This window comes from Psittacula echo (assembly GCF_963264785.1).
Source record: "Psittacula echo genome assembly, chromosome: 5".
Lineage (NCBI taxonomy): Eukaryota > Metazoa > Chordata > Aves > Psittaciformes > Psittacidae > Psittacula > Psittacula echo.
Genome location: NC_137739.1, coordinates 55417905 through 55443368, shown reverse-complemented (window position 1 = coordinate 55443368; position 25464 = coordinate 55417905). Strand labels below are relative to the sequence as shown.

Genomic DNA, 25464 nt, shown 5'->3' with positions numbered 1-25464 from the left:
GGAAAATGAAAGGGCTGTGAAACACTCATTTGGCTGACATCCAGATGCTATTAAAAAGTCAAATCTTGCAGGTAGCTTGGGAACATACAGTTTGAAAAAGCCTACTACCGTGAACTGAAGTTCACTTGCTAAAGACAACAGGATGCTGGCAATTTTGCATGCTGGCCAGAATCGCAATAGACTGTAACGCTCAGGACAACAAGGGGTAGGCAGCAGCTGTGATGGGGGTTTTGGGAGACTCAGAACCTGGAATGACATAAAGGCTCAGACCATTTACTTTAATTACCTAAGTCTGATCTATAGCACATAAAGTAAGTAAAAGAAGTGCCTTAGGTAGTGTGTGGAAAATCATAGATAAATTCAGAGGAACTTAGGTCCTCATATAAAATGATGAGAAGGCATTTTTGTATCAAATGGCAAACCAAATCCTCAAAGGATTCAGCTGCTGCAGTATATCAAACATCATAGACTGCTGTCCACAGAAGAGAGTCATGGTAAGAGCTACACACTTCAAAGGGAGACTGACATCAGGCAACACATTAGAAAGGACATATAAGTCAATGTCTTAGGTATGCTTTTATCTGAGGTCACTGAAATCCATATTCCAGGGAAATACTGTGTACCCCACTGAGGTGGTGGTGGGGGATAAGGGGTTGGGAGTGGTAGACCCCACAGTCAATTTGAATTTATGACCCTGAAAAAGAAAGAATTAAGATTCCTTGGACTAATGAAAGCACATGAACAAAAGCATGAAAAAGCACATGAAAGCAAACATGAACACAATTCTGCAATTTGATGGCTAAATACTCTTGTGGGATAGAGGATACCTTGGTAAAATGTATCCTCCTCCTACTTTTCACAGACTACTTTTCACCTAGAAAAAGGTCTGGAATTTCCCTGAAGTATTTCAGAAATAAAAACCCAGTAACATCCAAGGCTTTGGGAAGAACATTTTATTGCTAAGCATATCTTTAAACAAAACGCTAATAAGAAAAGAAAAAGAATCAAAAAAGAAGAAAAAGAAAGGGAAAAAAAGCAATAACATCACGACAACTCAAATAAAAATTCTAAAGGTTATTCATAAAGCAACAGGGATATGGTAGAAGCCCACATACAGAAATGCACATGTTCCCAAAAAACTGTCCAATAGAAACTTACACAAAAAAAGGAAAGTGTAAATCTTTTTCCCTTAACTTAAAAAAGGAAAGCAAAAAGGAAAGGAAGAAAGAAAGCAGGAAATCATTTCACAAGACTCCAAGACTCCAAGAACAGCAATCTTTTACAGACATCAAGATATAATCAACTTTGTATAGTTCCGGCCAGTTAAGTCATCTAAAATCGTGCTTTCATACCTTTTTAAAACCTGTCTTTTTTTTCGTTTTAGTATAAAAAATAAAAAAGGAAAAAAAAAGCTCAACCTCGCACACACGCACCACACACACGCACACATACACGCACTGAAAATATCTGTTAACATGAAAGCATCTTCCCTAAATGTTTGAGAAGGCTGTTTCTTCGAATTTAAGTTCCCATGTGCGTGTGTGGATTTGATGACACTTCTTCAAAGTCAAATATTCATGCGATTTATAAACACCAGCAAGAGTAGATTTCTAAACCTAAACAGCTGATTAGTTTTCATCCGTATACAGAAAAATTGTACATTTCTGATATTCCAGAGTCTCCATCCTGGTTTTTATTGTTTCCTCTCTGTCTCTCTCTCCCTCATTTGCTTATTTGCACATTATAGGCATGGCCGTCAAACTGCCTGGCTATTGTTCTGTACAGTAAGATAATCCTTTTCACAATAACTGGGAAAATTTAGAAACCAAACAAACAAATTAAATAATAAGTCAAATAAAAACAGAAGAAATTCTCAATTGAACCATAAAACAGTATATACACCATCAGGGTATCCATAAAGAAATTATACTAGCAAAAAAAATAGTAGTAAAATATGTAAACAAAATTTCAGATTTTTGTGGTTTTTTTGACACAGGTAACTGTGACAAAGCTAAAACACACACTCTTCACATTTTAAGGTTTGATTTTGTTGTCTGTTTTGTTTTACTTTGTTCGTCAAGAACATTCTCATTCCACATTAAAACCATAACAGAACTTCTATTCCAGTCGTCCCGTCAAACATACCATGATAAATATATCTGTGTGTATATATATATTATATTATTAAATTACTTTGTCTTTATTATTTTTGTGTGTCACAGCAGCTTCATTTATTTTCTTTTATATAAAAGAGAAGGAAAAGGGAGAATAGGGCAAATGGAAAGACAGAGATGATCTGAAATGTCAAGCTACAAAATTAAAATATTACATATGAAAAACAGTTTTATGTCAAAAAAACTATGTATTTTTCATTCTTTAACAAGTATTTTGCTTTTCTGACATGTATGGGTCTTGTCACAAGTTGAACTCCAGTGGTGTCTTTCTGATCTCTTTATTAAACAGATCTATTATTATTTTTTGCATGCATTGCAATCAGTCACAGAACCAGAACCCAGAGGAAGGCTCCTTTATTTTAGCATGGTATATTCAGCTCTGAAGGGTTAACCATTTTTAAGCATTCTATTTTGAATCTTCATATCCCTTAACCATAGATTGGCTGTGCTAATGCATACTAAGTGATATTCTCAAATAAAGCCAATGATTGATCAGAACAGACCCAAAACCCATCTACTCTTCAGTTTAATTGCAAATACTGGAGCCAGATCCAAGGGAACCAGCTTTCCATGATAATTTTCTTCAGCACCACCCATTAGACACTTTCACTGTGTTGTTAGCAAACAACTTACTGCAAGACAACGGATTCTAGAGACAACACAACTGGATATGCAGAGTAAACACCATGGGTAGCTTTTGAGTTCATATATGGCAATAGTCTCTCTTTATTTATTATGGATTATTTTTTGTTCCGAGATTTCTTCTCAGGTCATGTCCTGGTTCACTCTCACATTGTTCCTCTCCACCCTTCCCTCCCACAACCTCAAGAAATGAAAAACACCAAACAAAAAACAACCCAAGAAACAAAACAAAACAAAACCAAAAAACCAACAGTCTCCAAAATCATTTATTCCCCTCCTCCAATCTCGAAAAGTTATATGTATTCTGGATGTTGCCAGATCAGTTTGTTCAAAATTTTTCTATTGTTTAATAATTGCATTTTTTCTTTTTCCTTCCTTTTTTTTTTTTTTTTTTTTTTTTTTTTTTTAAATAAGTAAACTGAAAAATTATCGATACAGTCAGGGATCACGAACATTGTTAAAGACTCACTTGGAGATATGAAACAAGTAAGCCATGAAGTCTTCTACCTTTGCAGAAAGTTCAGCGGAGGAGGAGATTTGGAGACGTCCAAGTTCACTAACAGGGCAGAGCTGTGTGCGCCATCTCCAGAATGCTAAGTGTGCTTTATAATACATTAGGACAGAGTTTGCTGACTCCAAGCGATGACTGAGACATTAACAGTCACTGCTGAAATTTTTTTTCCTAATACTTTTTCCCACAAACGATATCTCCCAATCATCTCATTTGCTGCAATGGTTCTGATATTTCAGTTAAATCTCATTAAGTATTTATATATTTATATATAAATAAGTATTCTTTTTTACACATAATACTCTTTGTCCTTGTTTTTCTGTTTCTTGTGGCCACTCTTTGAGCTCTGCTGCTTCTCCTTCACAATTGTGCCGTTGCTCTGGGCTGAGTTGCTGATGTAGTTCCGCGTCTCGTCCACCTGATAGGACCCCTCGTCCCTGTTCCTGTACTTGTACATGGCATACAGAAGGATGAGGATGCAGAGGGCGGCAGCAGCCACTATGCCGACGACCATCCCCGTTGTGCTGCTTGACTCACGGACCACCTCTGAGGCCCCCGGAACCCGTCTGATTCCTGGCTCCGTGGGGTTTGCTGTGGGCACATTACGGAACATGGGGGAAGTGATTAGCGGGCTCTTCAGCTTTGTGCTGTCTAGCTCATAGGCAGTGGGCAACGGAAGCAAGACTATGTCAGGCTGGGGTTTGAGCTCACGGTTATTCATTTTGCCGGCTGGCAATTTGGGAACCATCCCAGTCGAGGACGAAGCTGTGGAGCGAATCAGCTCAGGGGACAAAGACGTGGTAGTAGTCCTACCAATTTCGGAGACTTTGTTAGGTCTAAAGTCCTTGGATTCCCACTTGGGTGCGTGTGCTTTGTAGCCACCTTCGAAGATTGAAGTGGAAAGACTCTTATCTGTTACCAAGGAGAAGGTGGTGTAAAAATCTTCATCATCAGTAGGGGGTAGGTTAGAGTCAAAGGTTTCCCCTGAGCCATACCCAGATATCACCAAGCCATCATCATCACAACCATCGCTGCCTTGGTCCGACAAGCAAGGTAACCCCGCCTCAGAGGTCATGGACAGGGAATCTTTGGTGGTCTCAATAATGGTGAGGAGGGGGCGAAAGGTAGGGGGAAGTGTAATGAAAGGTGCACGAGTAGCAATAGGAGGGATATCTAAAGGGTCTTCTATGAGTAGAGGGATAACTAATTCACCTCCTGGGATGGAAAAGAGAAAAAAAAGAAGATTAATACATTTTAATGACAAAACACACCGTTTTCAATTCATTTAACTCAAGGGCGAGAGAGGATTTGGGCACTAAGGGATTTGGTTTCTTGCCCTAACTACACTACTGACACACTTTCCTGGGGATGCCCTTCATTCTTCCCTCCCAGCCTGCTTTTACATTGGTAAACTGCACGTTCCATTTCCTCCCTCTTTTAGCCTATGCCACATATGCACAGTGAAATACTCTGAATTTCTTGGGACCCAAAGTTTTTGATTTTTGAAGATACTCTCAAGTGACTCTGGGAACATCAATGTTAAGCATTTGGTTACAAGACTGTTTAAATGAATCTTATTAGACTTCCATAGAGCAATGTTCTCCTACATGGTTTTTACCACACATCTTGCCAATTTTTCTCCTCTGATTTCTTTAATTTACAATAACATTGGTATTCTTCTCTGCCATTCAAGTCTGCTCACCTTCTGTAGCAGTTTGTAAGGCCCTTCCCTAAAGCCCTTCCCATTCATCCATTTCTTCTTGATTGTTTCCTTGCTTTTGAATTGTGGGAAAATTCATGCAAGAGAGGGATGGAATAAGAACCAAGTACTTACTGGGGTCCATGAAGGTACAGAGCTCTACTCAATGCTTGTTCATCTCTTTTTAATCTTTCTTTACCATTCCATTCAACATTAGGGATGTAATTTCCCTTAGATCTTTTGGGGCTACTAATGCCATACTATCTTCATCTTCAGTTCTTCTTGATATTCTTTTACTATAATTTGATTAAAAATTGAGATATACTTCATTGTGATTGATGATACAACTGAATAAGGACTCGACCCAAATTAGCACTTTCCAGGAGGATACAGCAGAAGTTGTCTTCACACCTACTGTTACTTCTAGATATGCAGATAGCTGTGATCCATGCTAACTTTTCCTAAAATTATGGCTATCTGCCTACAGAGGACTAAAAATGAAGTGGATTTATGGCCTACTCTTGAAGTAGAACACAAAGCTATAGCCGTAACATTTGCACCTTACCAGTGTATAAGCTGCAACTGAGACCAGAAAATCAGTGCATCATTTCTAAGATTTGGTTTCTGAGCAGCAATATTTCTGCTTTTAGTTCTTTTAGGTAGTATTTCTGCTTTTTGTTCTGTCTACATATTGTAATATGACTGTACTTCTACTTTTGAGCTTATGGGTAATTAACACTCCACTGTTTTGTTCTGACGTGGAGGCATAATTAATTTCTCTAATTAATTTGGTTCAGATTATACAGTTGTCTGCTGACATACAGGTGGCCAACACTTTTTTAGAATGAGTCATATTGCTTTTGAAAGTTTGTGTATGAATTCTCCCTTGTAGTTTTTCTTTAGGTAGCCATTTAAGTTAGCTGCTTGAAATACAAACTGAAGAGTACATCTGACACCATGAGTAGTCATCTAGATTTGTTGGAAGGACTGCAACTCAGGAGGAAGTATTTTTAATGCACGGCAAATTTTTATTTATACTCACCATTGCATAAAGAAAAATATGCAAAAGGTATTTTAGCTTCTAAAAAATCATTCTGGCTTTTTCTTATGTATTAATAACTGCTAATGAACAGTTCGGTATTGTTACAATGCTGAATGGCATCAGGGTCTAAATTTTGCTCTCTCCTATGTACACTACGCGTTGCATGCACTATTTCCCATTGGATACTGTCAGTAATATCCATGGAAGTTCTATAAAGAATATGGTCTAAAATCATAATCCCTTCTAAATATATTTGGAGAGCAATATATTTGAACAAATTACATATTGAATACAGCTATATACCGAAAATGATACTTTTCAGTTTGATTAAATCTGGATAGCTGAACTAGTAATATGGCTTATACTTATCCTTAATGAGAAACTAAGTGGTGACACAATTTAATCAACTGAAACAGTCAGATTCCTCTTAGAGGTACCAGGGTAGAAATTAGGCCACAATAAGAATGTGGTACTTTGCATATTTTCACGCAAAGCTAGTTTTAAGCTAAGACATAAAGTGCCAATTTTAATATGTTGTTTAGTTTTCCAAGCTTCCTCAGCATGCTCATACTACTTTTTGTTACTGGATAGAGGATGAAGAAATAACTATCATATGTGTAAAATAATGCCAATCTCTTAAAACTAAGTATCTTAAAAAAAAAAAAAAAATATGTAAAAAGCAGAAAGTGTAGTCTGTCAAATGGCTACATGGCATTTTGTGCTTATGCCTTTGAACTCTGTGCAATGCAGAAACTAGAGCATGTAATATGATTTATACATAACCAAAAGCCCTATCTATAGCTAGAGGAGGGCATCTATAATCTATTCAAACAGGTGGTCTCAGGATGAAGTTGGAGTATGCCTCAGAGGGAAAGATAATCTGGTAGTTTGGTTAAAAATTACTAAAAATATAACATTTAAGCGTGCATCACATCAAATTGCCTGAATGGGGAATTTAAGTGCCAGAAAATCAGGGATATACAGTCCCTTTAATGATATTTTAAGATCAGTGTTGTGCTGTTAAAAAGTAGTATTCATCTGTAATTTTCGTTCACCATCTGTGACACCCAATTAGAAAAAAATCAGTTTGGCAGCTTTTAATTGCTCATCTAGACTTTTGAAGTGCCTTTGTTCTTAAAATCTATAATATTGGCACATAGCATCAGTATGCAGTTGATCTGCCACCCAGTGGGGCAATATTTTGGGCAGTTTTTATCCAAAGAGAAATTCTTTTGGTCATATAAATAATTAATTTTCTTGACGGAATAAGAAGTGTCTTGTATTTAATATGAAGATCTTCTGCCCATGAACTCTTGCCTTTAAAACAAGGTCATAGTTCCACAGTTTCTGTTACCATTAAGGAGTTAAGCCAAGGATCAAGACTACTGCAACTATAAAAATGATCATGGTCTTCCTGAAATTTTAACAGAAGTTGATAGAGTTGCTACAGTAAGTGAAGTTTCACATAAGTGATGGACACTGGGTTGGGTGCTTTTTGATTCCAGCAAGTCTGTTGGATGGAAGACAACAGGACAGAATCAGGAATGAGTTTTACAAAGCTTTAATCTCATAATGTATGTGAGAAGAGAAATAACTTTCATACCAGGAAGATGGGATTAACTTCAATTCCCTATACAATTATTTAATCTCATCTCTAGTTTTATTCAAACTGTCGAATGATCCATACTATGTTTACCTGTGTTACTAAAGAAATAAAGAGACTGTTAAAGGTCCTTCACTAGGAATAACTAACTACTCCATCAAGGAGTTAATTTGTTACATTTACTCAAGACAACATACTTTTGGGTAGTGTCAGGGAGATGGATGTAGAGGTGGCAATTTTTTCTTTTTCTTTTTGTGTGTAATGAAAAAAACCTGTAAAACTGAAGAGAAAGCTGTGTGGGAGAAGGTAACTCAGAAGCAGCACTCTAGGTATCAAGTCTGGATTCTAATTTTTAGGTATGTTAGGCATGTATGCAAAACTCAAACTAGAAGTTGTAGGTCTAATAGCATGCAGGCACAATGCTTCCTGGGGTATGTGATTTATAGAGGAATTAAAACATCCTTTAAAATGGCATGATAAAAATGCCACTCAGTCTAAATGAAACGTGTTATTTAAGGAAAACAGGGAACGTAAATTCTGAAAAGCTCCCAGGAAACGGTGAGAAACATGACCACCAATATCTATGGAGGGGAGCAAGTGCAAACTTTCATACCACACCTGTGAACTCTTGTTATGGGTACTACATTTCTATGCACAAGAGACACAAGGGGGAGTCTGATGACAGGCGGATGATAAGTGTGTATTCAGGGGGAATCATCTTTCACAAAACCACAGGCATGACAGGAAGCTGCCTAGAGCCAGTGGCGTTTTGACGGAGAAGTGGTGCCTCTTGCCCAGGGCCAAGGTTTAAAGGTAAGCACTGGAAGATTTAAAAGACAAAGTACTAATTGGTTGCCAAGAATATTTCATGTGGGATTTGGATCCTGAAAGGTTTGCTCTGGCAGGCAAGCGCTTTAAAGATTTGGATTTCTAGAAAAAGCTAAAGAGAAGCCCCTGAAAAACCACACATGACAATTTGGAAGGCAAATACATTCCAGACAGGTTTTATGTTTGTATTTTCCTATCTGAAGTTTTTACCTTCTCACAGTGCCTACCATTTTTTCAATCAGCAAATTAATACTTTGCAGCCTTGAATAAAACTTATAGTTTTAATTTCCGAATTATTCTGTTCTTAAAAAATAAAATGAAAAGGCTGCCACCTGGTTTGGGCCATAGCTTCGAAGAAATATTCATATGAGACTTTTATTTGTGGAAGATATGGACTGTTTCCTGGTAGTTACAGGTTTCTTACCGCCTTTCTTATGTTGGCTGTTAAACATCAGTTAACAGCTTTTACTGGTATGCTGCAAATTCAGGATTACTTTAGCAATGCAAAGATTTCACAAGGATTTTCCAGATTGATTTTTCACCTACTCCATGCTTTCTCTTCTAGGCAGGAAATAGATGTTTCCCAAACAGAAATATGGTTTTTAAAAAGCTTCTGCTGACAACACAATGCCAAAGTATTAAACAAAAGGGAAACAGATAAATGGTTTCCTCTGCAATTGCAAAATTAGTTGCCCATCAATGGATACTTGCAAAAAACTTACAGAACAGCAAACTGGAAGCGGCACTGAGAGAACGGAGTTCTGTGAGGATGTGAAACCTTGTACAGAGCAGCCCAGTATTCTGCTTGTCCTTCTCATTCCACAAAGTAAACACAGTGTGCATATATTCTTTAAAAGTTAGCCTTTATCTATCTATCTAGCTTAATCTAGCATATATACTATTTTCAAGAAGTTGTGCTTTTCCATAAACTACCAAGATCATTGGGGATATAAAAGGTCTACTGTAGCCTTGGAGCTGCCCTGCTTTTTTGCTTTATGAGCTTATTTATAGCTGTATAAGTCATACCTCTGGGGCTGATCTCCGGTAGGAGTTCTCTCTCACTAGAAAAGACAGTGTGTTAAAAATTTAATAGAAGCCTTATGAACTCTGAGGATGTTGTGGGTGAGTCATCAATGAAGAGGGCAACAAAAACAAAAACAAAAACAAAAACAAAAAAAAAAAGAAAAAAGAAGAAAAAAAAAACCTAAAAAAACCCCCCGAACAACCTGAAAACCTGTGGCAGCTGTTGGCTTTCATCTTTGGAGCCACAACTACTTCATTGGAGTCTCAGGCATCAACCTGATACAGGACAAAAGGCACACACCAATGGAGCCTGAAAGTTCTCCTGATGATGATAAGGGACACTCCCTTATTGCGTCTCTCTTCTCCAGCTGTAGTTGAAAAGCTTTTAAATGCCATCCATAAAGGCTGCACAACACATCCATTTCTGTAGGCACGTGAAATTCTGCATCCAAAGTTTGTCACTTTTGTTTTATTCTTATGCTGTTCCTCTGAAGCTTGACTCTACTTCCAGTAAGAAATACTTGCCACAGAAAATAATTCCTTACCTTTTTCCCCTCTGTATCAACTCAATAATTCCTTATTAAATGACTGAGTTCATAAATGGTGGTTCTAACTGTGTTTTAGTTAATTCTCCTTTAGTCCTCTGAGGATAAAAAGTGGAAATTATTCAGAACATAGTCCCAGATTCACAGGAAAGTTGATGATATCATGAAACCTAGCAGATGAACATTCTTAATACTTTTTTACTCTTTGCACTCTGCTTTAATTGCAATTGACAGTCAGTAGTATGGAGGAAAAAATTATTTCCACAATGGAATACTGCAACTTTTCATCTCAAATACCTCCTTTTCCTTTCAGAGAATATAAAGTTCTCAAAGTGATTATATAAAACTGTATGTCTTCTGGTGGAGTTGGTTGCAAAGCGTTTCGTAAGCCCCACAAACTACACTGAAAGATATTAGTTATTGCAGTCCTCCCTAATACAGGGGTCATGAACAACAGCAAGGTACAGAGTTTGACAAGTCATGAGTCCCATGTTAATGATGGGCTATGTTTCACTGATGTAAATTCTTGATCATCACTTTCATGCAGTTTCAGTGAAACGGACACGAATAGCTTCCAGAGAGGACCTAACATCTTGTCTGCAGTCAGGATGCTAGAGCAAACTCAAGTATTTTGGTGCCTAGACACTAAGCTTCTCTAAATCAATTGAAACATGTCCTCGTCCACCTTCCATCATTATCTTAAACTTACTGCTTCCTACTTAGCACAATTATTTGTTCTGCTTCCAGAATCAGTTTTTCAAGGGACCTGAGAGTTGAACCTTAAATACCTATTAAGCACAGCACTACTATGTAGGAATAGTGAAAACATATGTGCTTGTAAGGAAGTACAGCTTTTTCTTACTTTTAGTCATTGCTTTTTAAAGAATTTAATCCAAACCTCTTTCGAAGCAAGGAAATTTTTGGCGGTTCAAGATGTGAACTTCAGTAGGAAAGTGCCTGCCAAATGTACCATTTCTGGATGATTTTACGAAGTCTGATGCTAGTCATAATATGATAGGTGCATTTACCTGGCAAGAGTACACTTGAGAGTATCATTTAGACTGGACATCAGGCAGATAGTCAGCAATGAAGAAAACTGATAGAAATAAAATACTTTTATGGGAATAAAGTCAAACTGATGTAGAGCTGCAGTAGGAAGACCCTGAAAGCTACCAAAATGCTAAAGAAGTCTCCTTGTTTTTTACTTAACATGAAGGCTACACCACCAGGCTATGTACAATTTAAGTAGTGTGAAAGAAATTAGCATTACTGGTGACTCATTTTGGGAAGGGGAAAGGGGAAAGAAAGCTCTACAGGGGGACCAAGAAAGAGTAGGAGCAAACAGCACAAGTTCCTTCAGCCCCTCCTGTGCACATTACAATTTGGTAATTGACAATACACAAAGAGCGCATAACATAAAGGCAAATACAAACTGATTAAAAATAAATAAATGAACTTCTACATTTTTCTTAAAACAAAACCATATACTAGAAAATAAAAATGCCACAGCAACAAGGTCAGAAAAAAGGAAAAAAACATAACAAGTCATTCACTTTATCAGCAAAAGAAAGATAAAAACTTATAAGAACTGAAAAAAAAGATGAAAATCAAAAACATTATTTCCATTTTTCAAAAATAAGTAATCAAAAATACATAAAAATATTTAGAAAGCATACCACATTGATTTCATAACAGTCAACTTACATCAACAAATTGCCCGCATGTTTTTTGGCATGAAAGGAAAAATTTACAAAAGAAAGTTGTGTAAGAATGCTCTTGGACAAGTAGCATTGCCACATTCTTGTAACTTGCTTTTTTTCATTGTTGTTTCTTAAAAACTTTTTTAGCAAAATGTTTATTATTTCTTTTTTAATATAATTGTTTTACAACAAAGGGCGATACAGGGAGGCAACAACACATACATCCACACCACATAACATGAAAAGAAAAAAATCTTGCACCTTAACAAATTTGAACTTTTTTTTTTCTGCTGTTTTTGGTTGTATTTTTTTTTTTTACCTTATGTAAAGTTATTAGCATATTACAGTTGAAAAATCCTGTACATTTTATAGAATTTACTTTTGCTCGTTTGCATATCTACATATATAATGTTTTTTGAAAAGCAAAGCTTGTTGCTTTTTTGCCTTTTTGGTCAATTAGATATATATTTTTTTAAACATTTTCTTTTTTTCTACAATTTTTGTGTGTGTGTGTTTTAAGGAATGGATGACTGCACATAAAATTTTAACAATGCTAAAGAAAGGGGTGGTGGAGGGGAACTTACTGGAAGAAAAAATGCCTAGGGTAGATGAAGTGGGTGTGTAAAAAATCTATGAGTGTACTACACAGGAGATGAAGATGATGGGAGTGAATGTGTAAGTCAGTTGCCATGTCCATGTAAGGGCGGTACGGAGTGATCTAGCAGCATTAGAGCTTCTGGCTGTAAGGAAGGGATGGGCAATATACAAAAACAAATGAGCATATTCATGCCCATCAACAAAAAGAAAGAACAGAACTCTAACATTGACAATCTCACAAACCCTAAGCTGCAACTTCTTCAACATGCAAGTTACAAAAAATTAATAATTATAGTATTAATATTTACATTTTCATTAAAGGTTCTCAAATTATAAAAACAGTTAAAACTTTTCCCTACTAAAAATAGCAGTAAAAATACATAAATGAATAATAATAATAATAATAATAACAGAGTAAAACAAAAAACAAGGAAACTAGTTTTATGCATTGGAACAAGAACAACTTCATCTGTAGCTACCCACAGCCTCCTTCTTCTAATAATCATTTTTCTGAAGTCCATGAAATTGATATCAGTATGCTCAATAATTTGAGACAATCATTCCTTGAGCAAATCACTCTTTTGAATATAATGACTGTGGCACACCCCTTTGCCACTCTCAAATTAGATTGCTTTCATATTCAGACTCTCTGGAGAATCTAAAAAATACAGCTGTAGGATTCTGCCAGTGAAGTAGTTCCTTATTTAAAGAGGGAAATAGAGGTAGAAATTGCAGAAAACAATTCATAACTCTTTTGTTTTGTTTGTTTGTCTTTTTTCATTATTAGATTGGAACAAACCAAATTTCTAAGATAGAAATTCAACCATTGAAAATAAATACATCAAAATATAACTATGTAGAGAAATACTAAAAAAAAAAGCAAAAAATTAAAAAGAGCACTTTGTTCCCAGGAGAAAGGGAGGTAAATAACAATTGTGGGGTTTTAAAATTTTATTTTAAAAGAAAAAATTATTCCACACACTTTTAAAGATGAACAAACCAGATGCACACAGTGAAAGGAACAGACAAGCAGTCCAGGGACACTTTCACAATTTGGATATTTTTTTTTGTTAAAAATCTGATTCTCTTCCCTTCCCTCGCCCTCCCATTTAAATATTCGTTCAATTGTTGGCCAAAAATCCCACCACCCTCCAGTGTTGCTTTTTTTTTTAATAGATCTTTTTTCAAATCACTTCTTTTTAAAATAAACATGGAGAGGAAAAAAAAAAGGACATGAAGTCTGGATGTACGTCATAAATAGACATAGAAAAAGATAGAAGAAATTGGCTGAGATCGACAAATGGGTTATATAATAGCTTAATTTTACTGTAGGATGTTAATCATAATGCATGCTTAAAGTAAGTTGCATTTAGGGAAAGTAGAAAAACAAAACAGCAAGCAAGGGCTTGGGGGGTGGGCAGCCGGGGTGGGGGAGGGAGGGAGAAGGGAGCAGGGGTGTAACATCCATGCCTTTCCAAAAAGGGCAAAGCACATTCCAGCAGGTTCTCTGCATTTCTGGGGGAGGTCAGAAGGGGAAAAGGGTGAGGAGAAATCGTAAGCTATGCCAGGACACAATTTTCACCCTGACTGTGACATTGTGTATGGACCAAACACTCAGAACTCCAGACTCCAGCCCTTATTCTGGCCCTAACTCACCAGGGTACTCATGAAATAAGTGGCATTTATTTTTCTGCCTAGTCAGACTGGACTAACTCCTGCAAGCACTTAACTGAATATTTATCTTAAGTTATGAGCAGTTATTCAGATGTGCTATTCATGATTAGTGCTGGGGGTTCACCCCAGTATTTGGTACTAAGGCTGTATGATTTTGTGTAGGCAAACCTGCCACTGCTAGCATTAAGACTGAGACTAGTTTATTCTATGCTACAAAAGGATTTAAAGTTCAAGAAGATATTACTAATCAATTCTATGTGAATCTTTACTAAAACTGGATCCCAAGCACTTTATGTTCTAGAGGGGTCATTGGTTTCCTCTGAATTCCCTAGGCAACACATATGATGTCCATATTTTTCTTGTATAAAGACCATCACCCCGACATCACGATCCTTCTAGAAGGAACTTGGGACCTCAGCAAAACAATCTATTCTGTCTGATGTTTTAGGAGAGGGTAAATAATATATACAGAGCTTTGGACCCTGTCCATAATGAATCTCTCCGGGAGATGGGAAAAGTAGGCTGTAAGAGTTCCATGTACCCTAGCTTTCCAGCAAGATCATTTTATAAACCATTACAAAGGTCATGCTATCACCAATTAGTGAAAGTGGCTATATTGAGTCTGAATTTCTAGTAAGAATGGGGCTATCCACCCTGTAGATGTGGCCAGGGATACTTTTGTATAAATACAATAACAAACAGATAAAATGTTTTGGTACTTATTAACATGAGGAAGAGTGGCACCTCTAAAGCCACTCCGAGATCAGTATTAGTTCTAGGGAGTGTCAAATAAGCATAAACCCCACAAAAATAAAGTAGCCCATACTGTTTTTAGATGCTTTTTATGGAAAGTGTCTAGTTCTGAGAGGAGTTAGATGAGAAGACTCAACTCCTGTTTCAGAAGTGATGAGGTCGCGCTGACTACCAGCACAGTGCATCTGTAGCTGGACTGTACCATGCCTTTGCTGGAAGACTGCACTGGGCCTATCTCTTACAACCCTTTGGAAAACATGTTAGGAAAGGAAGAGGTCCAACCAAAGGAGAGGAAAACTGGTCAGGGTAATCTCAGGGACAGAACATGCAGGCTGCAGGAAGGAAAACATTGGAAATACATAATGCTGAACACAAGAAATTTTGGGGATTCATTTGTGGATCAGAAAAGATCTGCTAGGAATAGAAAAAAAAATTTGACAGAAATGAGGCCTTTGTAGTCCTCTGTGGAGATTTTTATTTGTCAAGATTTCAAGGCTAGTGTCCCTGGACACCACACCCTACCAGGATTCTGAGCCTCTGGTTTAATTGTACTTAGGGAGTTTCACAAAGAGGCATTTAAGCTTTGAATTTTAATCGGTATTTGTCATGACTTGCAGCTGGATTTTCAGAGTAGTGAAATATTCCCCTTCAGCACATTAGAATTGAGTGCCTTCTCTTTGATGCAGAACAGTCTGTAAGGCATGGGTCTGGTTGCCAACTGTGCAGTCTATGTCCGGCCACTCCAGCAAATACTTAACACCCTATTTGATGATAAATGCCTCACTCATTGCATGGGGGTCTGGAAAAGTCTTTTACTACCTGAAAGATCAAAAGAACTAAAGAACTACAACTGGAGCCGGAGACACTTAAAGAGATGACAAGATTTTGTAAAGGAAATCTTTATGTTAGATTTACAAGAGGATTTGAAGGGTGCTAAGCAACTTTATTTACTTGGTCAGTAGAGAGGTGCTTGAACAGAAGCAGAGTTCTTTGGAAAATATGGGTCCAGCAATTTCTGCTAAGGCTAGAAAAGTCTTCTCCGGTCTTTAAAAAAAATCTGTTAATAGTCAAAACTAGATGACCTAATTTGAAAATTGGATCCAAAGTGTTTCCACATGAAGCTACACAGACAATATTTTATTATGTAACGTTTAGCAAATTACTCTTCGGAAAAGCAAAGATAACCATTAGTAAAACCATAGCAAAGTATATCAAAGCATAACCATTGCATCCTTTTATTTTTATTTTTATTTTCAAAAACTTCAATTAGATCTAAGAACTGGGAATAGAGGCATCTGTACCATCAAGGTACAAGATTCTGTTTCAAGGATTAATAGCCAACTTTTTCAAATAAAAAAATCCACATTTTAAAAGGGAGACAAAAAGCCACTTGCTCAGCAGCTGTAATTATGAAGTTGTATTTTCTCATTTTTTTGTTTTCAACTTGCATCTTAAAATGTTGTTGGTGAAGATAGGGCATATTTCTGCGTGTGTTAAAGAGCAAGATGATAGATGGCAACTTCGGATCTAGGCCTGCATTACTGTTCCCAGATTCATGCTAACCTCTGGAACTTTCATGTCTTCTACCACTCCAGTCCTCAGGCTGACAATTTCTCTCTTCCCTAACACACTGAACTCCACATTATTTGAATTCTCTGCACTCCAACACAACTCTAGCAATATATCTCATTATTAACCCACTGCACCAGCTGCTTTTTCTGACTTAGCTATACTCTTGACGCACTTCAAATGTCTAAGATGCTGGCCTTAGATCATGCATTCCTACTTATTTGAGATATTTTTCTTTCTGTATTTCTTTGCGCCATAGTTGCGAAATAAGAATGAAGTCAGGAAAATTTTGTTTTGTTGTGTTGTGGGTTTTTTCCCTTTTTTATTGTACTTTGACCCAATTAGAACGCGACCTAAGACTTTCAGTGCTAAAAGGAAGCATGCATTTCACCACTGCACAATCTGGGTTCCCTAACTGCTGTTACCTTTCTAAGTTTACTTTATATATCAGGCAGCACCCTTTTAGAGTCATTTAAGGCCATACACACTGGACAAGGATACTACTGACACATACTTCTAAGCAGCTGATACTACCAAAATGCCAGTGAAAAGAAACAAATGGAGGATTTCCAGTGGACTGTAAAGTGTTCATTTTTCTGTAAAAAGTTTACCTATAAAATAGGAAAAAGGTATTGTTAGCTATGCATCTGCTTTCAGCTTCAAGATGTGTTGGCAGCATTTTCTCCTCTACCTAGAATATTGTAGTAGCAGAAATATATGTTAAATAGATAAAAGAGAAAAAATGTCCTGCAAAAATCTCCACTTCAGGCATATACCTATACACCAAGGAAGAGAAGAATCTTCCCAGTCCTTCCCAGTGATTTCACCTTTAAATAGATACACAAACCTGTATCTAGTGGAGTGCCTCAAGGGTCAGTATTGGGACCAGTATTATTTAATATATTCATCAACGATTTAGATGAGGGAATTGAGTGTACTGTCAGCAAGTTTGCTGATGACACTAAGCTGGGAAGAGTGGCTGACACACCAGAAGGCTGTGCTGCCATCCAGCAGGACCTGGACAGGCTGGAGAGTTGGGCAGGGAATAACTTGATGAAATATAACAAGGGAAAGTGTAGAGTCCTGCATCTGGGCAGGAACAACCCCAGGTTCCAGTATAGGTTGGGGAATGACCTGTTAGAGAGCAGTGTAGGGGAGAGGGACCTGGGGGTCCTAGTGGACGGCAGGATGACCATGAGCCAGCACTGTGCCCTTGTGGCCAAGAAGGCCAATGGCATCCTGGGGTGTATTAGAAGGGGGGTGGTCAGTAGGTCGAGAGAGGTCCTCCTTCCCCTCTACTCGGCCCTGGTGAGACCGCATCTGGAATATTGTGTCCAGTTCTGGGCCCCTCAGTTCAAGAAGGACAGGGACCTGCTGGAGAGAGTCCAGCGCAGGGCAACTAAGATGATTAAGGGAGTGGAGCATCTCCCTTATGAGGAAAGGCTGAGGGAGCTGGGTCTCTATAGTTTGGAGAAGAGGAGACTGCGGGGGGACCTTATTAGTGTATATAAATATATAAAGGGGGAGTGTCATGAGGATGGAGCCAGGCTCTTCTCAGTGGCAAACAATGATAGGACAAAGGGTAATGGGTACAAACTGGAACACAAGAGGTTCCACTTAAACTTGAGAAGAAACTTCTTCTCAGTGAGGGTGACGGAACACTGGAACAGGCTGCCCAGGGGGGTTGTGGAGTCTCCTTCTCTGGAGACATTCAAAACCCGCCTGGACACATTCCTGTGTAACCTCATCTAGGTGTTCCTGCTCCGGCAGGGGGATACTGTGAAACACAGACTAAGAGACTTCGTTCTCTCCCTTCCTCTAAAACTGGCTAAGTTAACTTTATGGCTGTTAAAAAATTACTGAATTTACCTCTTCTTAATATAAATGCTATATGGTAGAAATGCTAGATCCAGGAAGAAATCCTCCTAAGAACTATCAATGCAGCATGACTTTTGTGACTGTCCACAACTCAATCATTTCCTGGAATATGAAGAAAATGGGAGAAAATGAGAAGAAGAAAGGGGAGATTTTTCTGAAGGATGAAGTCCCCAGAAAGAGAAGGCAGGTGATGGATTCTGACAAGAATCTGGGAAACTTGGTATTTCTAGATGGTCTTTCCTGCTTGTAGTAGCTCCCAAGACGACCTGTTCATTCTTGCATGCTTTTAACCTTTCTCAGAGCAGTATTTTTCAGACATCCAGCCAAATGAATGCTTAGCAGACCACAAATAAGAAATAGCTTGTAGATTAATAGGAGTAAAATACTAATTTTCAAGGAAACATCCCATTCCTACCCCCAAGTTAGAATAAAAATCTGTTATATTTGGTCAGCTGGCCCACTACAAAACACAGAGAGATAGCAATAGCCTAAGAAGATAAATTTTTTCTATTGCTTACCTTGCACCAGCTGTTTGTATTGGGAAAAAGCTCTTTTATTCTAAGCCTACAGGCACATTTGAAGCTCAGAAATAAAAAAGCTAATCTATAGCGAGACTGTCTACATGAAGACCACTGACAAAGTCTCACATGCCATCCTGTTTGGTTTTGTGTGTAAGAGTCAATCAATGGGACTTTTTTATAGCAATGAACCAGAAAACTATCAAATATAAAAGCACACTTACAGATTTCAGAGCTAAGGAAATCATAGGGGTAAACCACGATCGCTCTCTGAAGCAAAGAATTTTTCAGGTGTTTGCCATAAGCTTATTATCATTTCACATTCCTCCAAATCAAAGAGTATTTTGATGCTTCCAGTGCTAAGCAACCCATCAAATATCACTGGCCTAAAAGTATTCTTCTCATGCATCTCTACTCAACCGTCTCTCTAGGAGAAGGATTGATACGTTTTTTTGAAAGAGTGAAGACTGACATTTGCAGTCAGCCCAGCTAAGGCTTTTTTATGTAAAGCTTAAACTTAATCCTAAAAGTCAGTCACATGGGAAAAAGTCTTTCTGAATCCTGAGGGATTTTGCAACCACAAATCAGATCCTCATACTGACAAACTCAGTAGCAGAACTCCATCCAATAATTTGAATGGGAGCAGGGATAGTTTACTGCCTTCAGTCTAAACCCATGCAGCAAATGCTTCCTGATGACTTATGCCATACTAAAATGCACTTAAGTTTTTGTTTATCTGCAAACAAAGAACAGCAAGGGTATCTGAAGTGGCTCGTAGTTTCTTCAGTGTATACTGCTATGAAGCAGCCAGGTAAAAATATGTGTCATCAGCTTGTCCAAATGCTAGTGAATACCCCATGACTACCAAATGCCTTCTTTGTAGTTGTATCCCAAGAAAACTTATGCTGTCATACTATTTAATATTACTTTTTTAGAATGCACCCAGGAAACACATGAAGGTAACTCTCAAATATGCTGTCTAAGGGATCACAAGCCACTTATGCATATGAAACTTATGTCTTAGAAAACTTACTGAGGATAATTACATGGGAAAATTGAAGAATTTAGGAAATACTTAGACTCAAGACTGATTTGAACATCCAAATCCTAACAGACACCTGCAATGAGTGTCTAAGTAACGAGGGTATGCCATACTGAGATACTTGATAGAAATACTGCCTACTTGGCTGGCATATAAGGTGCAGCTAAATCATAACCACATGAAGATCTGGATACTTCACAAATGCTGTTTTGTACCTAACCTTACCGTTAATTCCACATTATACTCCGTGGGAGTTGTAAACCCAAGTTAATATGCATAACAGCTATTCCTATGATCTCTTCCACTCATATGTAATTACTCATAAATATATTTTCATATTGGATTCTTCAAGAGGTCAATTCTGGTGAACTTCAGAAGTAGATGGTACCCATTTGCAGTGCAGATTTTTAATCGCTTGCATGCTAGGCTACACTTGCCATTTCTGAAAGATCCTGCAAAGTAATTTAATTCATCCCTCAGCTAGCATAAGCACATTACATTCTCAAACCCTGTAGCTAGTCCAGTTGCAAGTGACTCAGTGGATGGAACTTCCTCCCTTGCTTTGTGAGAGCAGAATCCAAAGCATAGTAGATTCACTGTCAAAAGGTTTCTTTTGCAAAGAACTGAAGCTTTTCTGATGGGACAGTGATCCTAGTTCTGCCCTCAATAATCCACCTTCTAGTATTTTCTGTTCCTCTTACAGACATAAATCAGTGCTGGGAAGAATCTGCATTGGCAGATGGTGTCTAGAGGGGGCTGCTGTGTTTTTATCTTGGAACTGTAAACAGAAAAAAGCAAAGCAAAACCACACAAACAAAAATGTTGTCCACTTCTTGGATGGCTGAATAATACAGGATCATCCCAGGCATTACTTATCTGTCTGGAAGACATTCAAGATCTAAAGCATTCCACTTTATAAGTTTATTGTAATGTTACTCTTCTTTGGGTTTTGGATGTCAAAGTATGTGCTAGCTGCTGTGGATTAATTTGGAATAATGTTATGCCCATATCAAAACTGAAAGAAAACAAGCTAAAAAACCCCATTTCCACAGTGAAGTTAAATGCTGACAGTGCAAAATGCTACTTGGGATTTAATTAGCTGGGACAGAACCCTGAAGAATGCAGAGAAAAATACCTCAGTACCAGCAGCGGCAGTTAAAATAAATTAGACAGGAATGAATAGAAATTTTTTGTCTGTATTTTTCCTCATGCTACAAGTCTTTGGGATTTCAGAATTGAGGACAAGCCCTTCAGTCTCTTTCTCAGCCAAGAACAAGTCAAAATATTCCTCAGAATCAATAAAAGGGTTGTCTCACAACCATACTGAAAAGTATAGACCAAGCTCCCCACCAGCAAACTGAGCTGTTGTTTGGCATTCTAGGGCTTTGTTTAATACCTGGTTAACTGTGGAGGAAAAATGTTACATAAGAGGCTTACTAATGAGAAGATCACTACCATGCAGACTGCTAATAAGTTCTACCACATTACCATTGGGAAGTGGCAGAAAGTCTTAGGTAGAAATCCTGATATTGAGTAAACATAAATAAATATAGCCACAACTCTTCCTCTGAAAAGCTAAAAAAGGAATGCCAACTTTTTCAGCAGTATGTTAGGTGGTGTTCTGTCACATCAGTTCAGAGGATGTGATATGCTCTTCCATTTTGATTGTACAAATATTTAAATGCACCAGATTCCCCTTGAGACCTCAGAGATATTTGGAGACAGAACAGCAATGACTATTAATCTGTGCTTTGATGTTAATTCTCCTACTAGGCAGCTCCTGTAACTGCATCAGAAATACAATAGAACCAACTAATGTATGAACTATCTAGCTCTGAAGCACTGCAGGGGAGCCCTTTGTATAGGAGCTTTCAACATGTGAGCTTGTTCTTGTCTATCATTTGGAAAAGGCAAGAGAGGATAGTGCCATGATTCAAGCATTTTGGGATGGATTTTTGGCAGGACTTCTTGTTTGTTTGTTTTTATGGGCAAGTTTAATACTAGCTGGGAAGTGCAGAAGCATAGACAGAGGGGACTGTTTTTTGCAGATTTCCTTTTGAAAGTTCAGGATTACAGCTGTGAAAGGCTGCTGCAGGCAAGTTTGAATCCTCTTTTTCAACATACGGAATGGCTGGAATAAACTTTACTGTGATTCAGAAGCCAAAGCTTTAAGCTGTTTATCAGAGGTTGCATTATAGCAAGAAAGTGGCTGAAAAGGGTATTTGCTCTGTTTTCATAACAGATTGAATTAGAAGAGGAATAGATCTCATTCCAAAAGTTAACCTACTTTAATATCAACGATATTAATATCTGGTGCCCTCAACATAAGAAGGACATGGACCTGTTAAAGCAGGTCCAGAGAAGGGCCGCAAAGATGATCAGAGGGCTGGAGCACCTCTTCTATGAAGACAAGCTAAGAGTGTTGGGCTTGTTCAGCCTAGAGAAGAGAAGTCTCAGGGGAAACCTTATAGCAGCCTTCCAGTACCTAAAGGGGGCCTACAAGAAAGCTGGAGAGACTTTTGACAAGGGCATTTAGTGATAGGACAAGGGGGAATGGCTTTAAAAGTAAAGAGAGTAGACTTAGATTAGACGTTAGGAAGAAAATCACTATGAGAGTGATGAGGCACTGGCAATTTTGCCCAGAGAAGTTGTGGATGCTCCATTCCTGGCAGTGTTCAAGGCCAGGCTGGGTGGGGCTTTGAGCAACCTGGTCTACTGGAAGATGTCTCTGCCCATGGCAGAGGTGTTGGAATGATCTTTAATGTTCCTTCCAAACCATACTATGGCTCTACAATTCTATAATAATAAAACTTGGGTGTATTTCAGAACCACAGGTAAAGAGAGTATGTCCTTGAATAAAGGTGATGAGCTGGAAACCAGAATTCTTCAGGTCATTCAAATTTTAAGGACTTTTTGAAGAAAAATTCAAGATGACAGACATCTGCTACTAATTAATGCCGCTTATCTCATTGGTAAACTAGGTGGCCTTGGTATGCTTTTGCCCTTATCTTCACACCACGATAAGATAATGTACATCTCACTATCACAAATGCTTTTCTTTTTTTTTTTTAAACACAGTTAATATTCATAGGCCAGGGCAGTTCAGATTGCTGTGGAATCATAAAAAGATACATAGTCATGCATATGTTTTCCATATGACTCCTTACTACATTACCTGAAATATTTGTATTTAAATTTTAGGGTTATTGTTAGAAAATCAGCTAAAAGATGACTCTGCAAAGCTGTTAACCACCATATCTGAGCTTCATGGTTTATTAATTCACAGGAGCACAACAATCATGAATACCTGTGAAATGGCAGTTAACTGCAGATCAAATCTAATAGGATGGAAAGTTAATTAAAAGAAGCTTAAAAAAAATCTTATCATATTAAGCTTTCCTCTGCTATGAAGTAAGATGTTATATGGTTAGATTTTAATAGGAAAGTCTGTTACTTTCTCATAGACTCTAGTTTCCTTTACCTGTATGAGCCACAAAATTTTCTCATGCAGATTTTTTTTTTAATGAATTCATTATTTCTGTTCATATTCTTATACTAATTGATGGTCTTAAGCACAATCAAAACAGTGATAGAACTGGAAATATTATGTTAAAGAACAAACACTTTATTTGGGTAATTCTGCTATTGGCAAAACTTGCAGCTTTATACTTTGTGAATGAATTAAAAAGGTGTTCAAATTCTAACCTTAGTGCTCTGAGATTTACTGGCTTATTAAGGTATCAATGAATAGCACTGTTCTGCAGTTAGAAGAAAGGGTTCACCTTCAAAAGACATAAACACTTGAGCAAATCTGCATCCTTCTTTCCCTTTTGCAAAAGGACACTAAACACAGACAGGCACATAGATCAACATTAAGCTGGAGAAGAACTGGTAGATTTGCCTGTTATTCCCAATCCTTAAACAATCTATGATAGTCTTTTATGATAAATTTAAGTGTGTAATGCAAAGTGGCTTCTTTCCACAGCCTTCCATGGCACTGAGTTATCCATCAAAATGGAAGCATGCCAGAAGCCAAATTACCAACTCTTGATTTCTACTACATGCTGCACAGGTAAATGCAAAGGACACTCTCCTCCCCAACTTCTAATCATTTCAGGTGCCTCACTCTTGGATATGTGAGTGCTCTGTGTTTTCAGAAGTTTGTCTTTTCTTATTTATTGATTAGTGAATCCATAGAAGACACTTGAATAATTACATTAGATGCAAGCTGCCATTGCTGCATTACAGATCCATCACAATTCCTTATTATTATCTTATTTCACTGTCTGATAATTTAGTGGTGGTAACCTCAGCTGAAAAATACAGAAAAAGAGAACCAAGCAGCAATTCAAACATATAACTAGACAGAGAAGAATTCATTACAGAGCCAATAGGATACAAAACTATTAAGGCCAGTGGACTGGATTCTAAAAGCAAACGTATATATCAGTGAGGATGAGGAGAACCTATTTGTTTGCTCATTTACAGCTTTCAGGCATAGCTAAGGGTAAAATTGTTCCTTTTGCTTTAACAAATGTGGATATTCATACTGAAAAAAATATTTAATTCAGAAACATTTCCTCCCCTTTATTAATGAAATTCTTTTAACCTCAGGAGCAATTTTTCCTCCTCCCACCTCTGCAACTGTTGTGTGCCCTACAGGTCCTTTTCTCCATGCATCTCTCAAATCTTCTCCATGTTTCTCTCAACTGAAGTTTATTAGTGAGTCACCTAAGGAAGCATCCTTCTAACCTCATTGATTATGATGTTTTAAAGTGGAGACAACAGTATTCATCTTACTAAAGACAGACCTCTTACTGAAGGTCTGAAAAGCTTCTTTTTAATACCTCCAAAACATTTTTTAAGTCTGAGACAAACAATGCTATCAAAGTACTAACAGTACATTTTTGGTCAAACACAGTAGCTGACATATGGGGCTGGGTGTTCTGTCAGATAAGACCAAGAAGATCCACAACACTATCAAGTGCAGAAATAAAAATGGAAACTGCAATGAATTAGTTTGAAGACAGAACATATTTTCTAAGCAAAAGGAAGGTTCATCTCTGCTCTCTTCAAGAATACTAATGTGCAGAGTACTGATGCACCAACTGGGCTCAAAAAAGTAAGTGAAAGTCAGAACTGCCTGAGGTCAGAAAGCCAACAGGCTCATGTATTCAACCACACAGAGCACTGTAATGAAATACAGCAAAAAAATGTAGGTGATATACACCTTATAAAAGCAAACTGTTGTACTCTACAGCTGAGCTTTGAAATGCTCTGGCTGAAATCTTTTCTCTGTGTTAAACTACATAGACTTCTTTTTTTTTTTTTCTGAGACTGCGATTTAAGGTCTAGCTAATTCTATGTAGTGATTTTTTTTCTCACATATTACTATACAAACTCAGCTTTAATCCTACAAACTGCTAAATGTTTTCTACTTTCATTAATCTCAATGAAAAATGAACACACTGAACATCTCATCAGGCTGCCAGTTTTTCCAGCCATGTGGTTAATGTAATTAGCGATTATGCATGCACATGCATAGATACAGGAATCTCCACTCAATTTTTTTATTTTTTTGACCATGAAAGTATTTAATTTGCATCCAAATTCCAAACTGCTATGGAGATCCAAGTGCTTTCTGCTTCCTTTTCCAAAAGAAAAAT

The 25464-nt window shown here is 37.6% G+C and overlaps 1 protein-coding gene across 6 annotated transcripts in view; it reads right to left on the bottom strand.

Annotated features, from left to right (window-relative positions):
• Positions 1–3616: 3616 nt before the first annotated feature.
• NRXN3 (neurexin 3) overlaps positions 3617–25464 on the bottom strand; it is a gene marked incomplete at both ends in the record, with an annotated part of 1004347 nt that continues 982499 nt past the window's right edge. For 3 of the 6 annotated variants that reach the window (XM_080619336.1, XM_080619339.1, XM_080619340.1), the window contains one exon: positions 3617–4542. In XM_080619336.1, the coding sequence (XP_080475462.1) occupies positions 3617–4542 (926 nt within the window). The remainder of the gene's footprint in view (positions 4543–25464) is intronic. The other 3 variants (XM_080619338.1, XM_080619337.1, XM_080619341.1) reach the window with 1 other exon arrangement.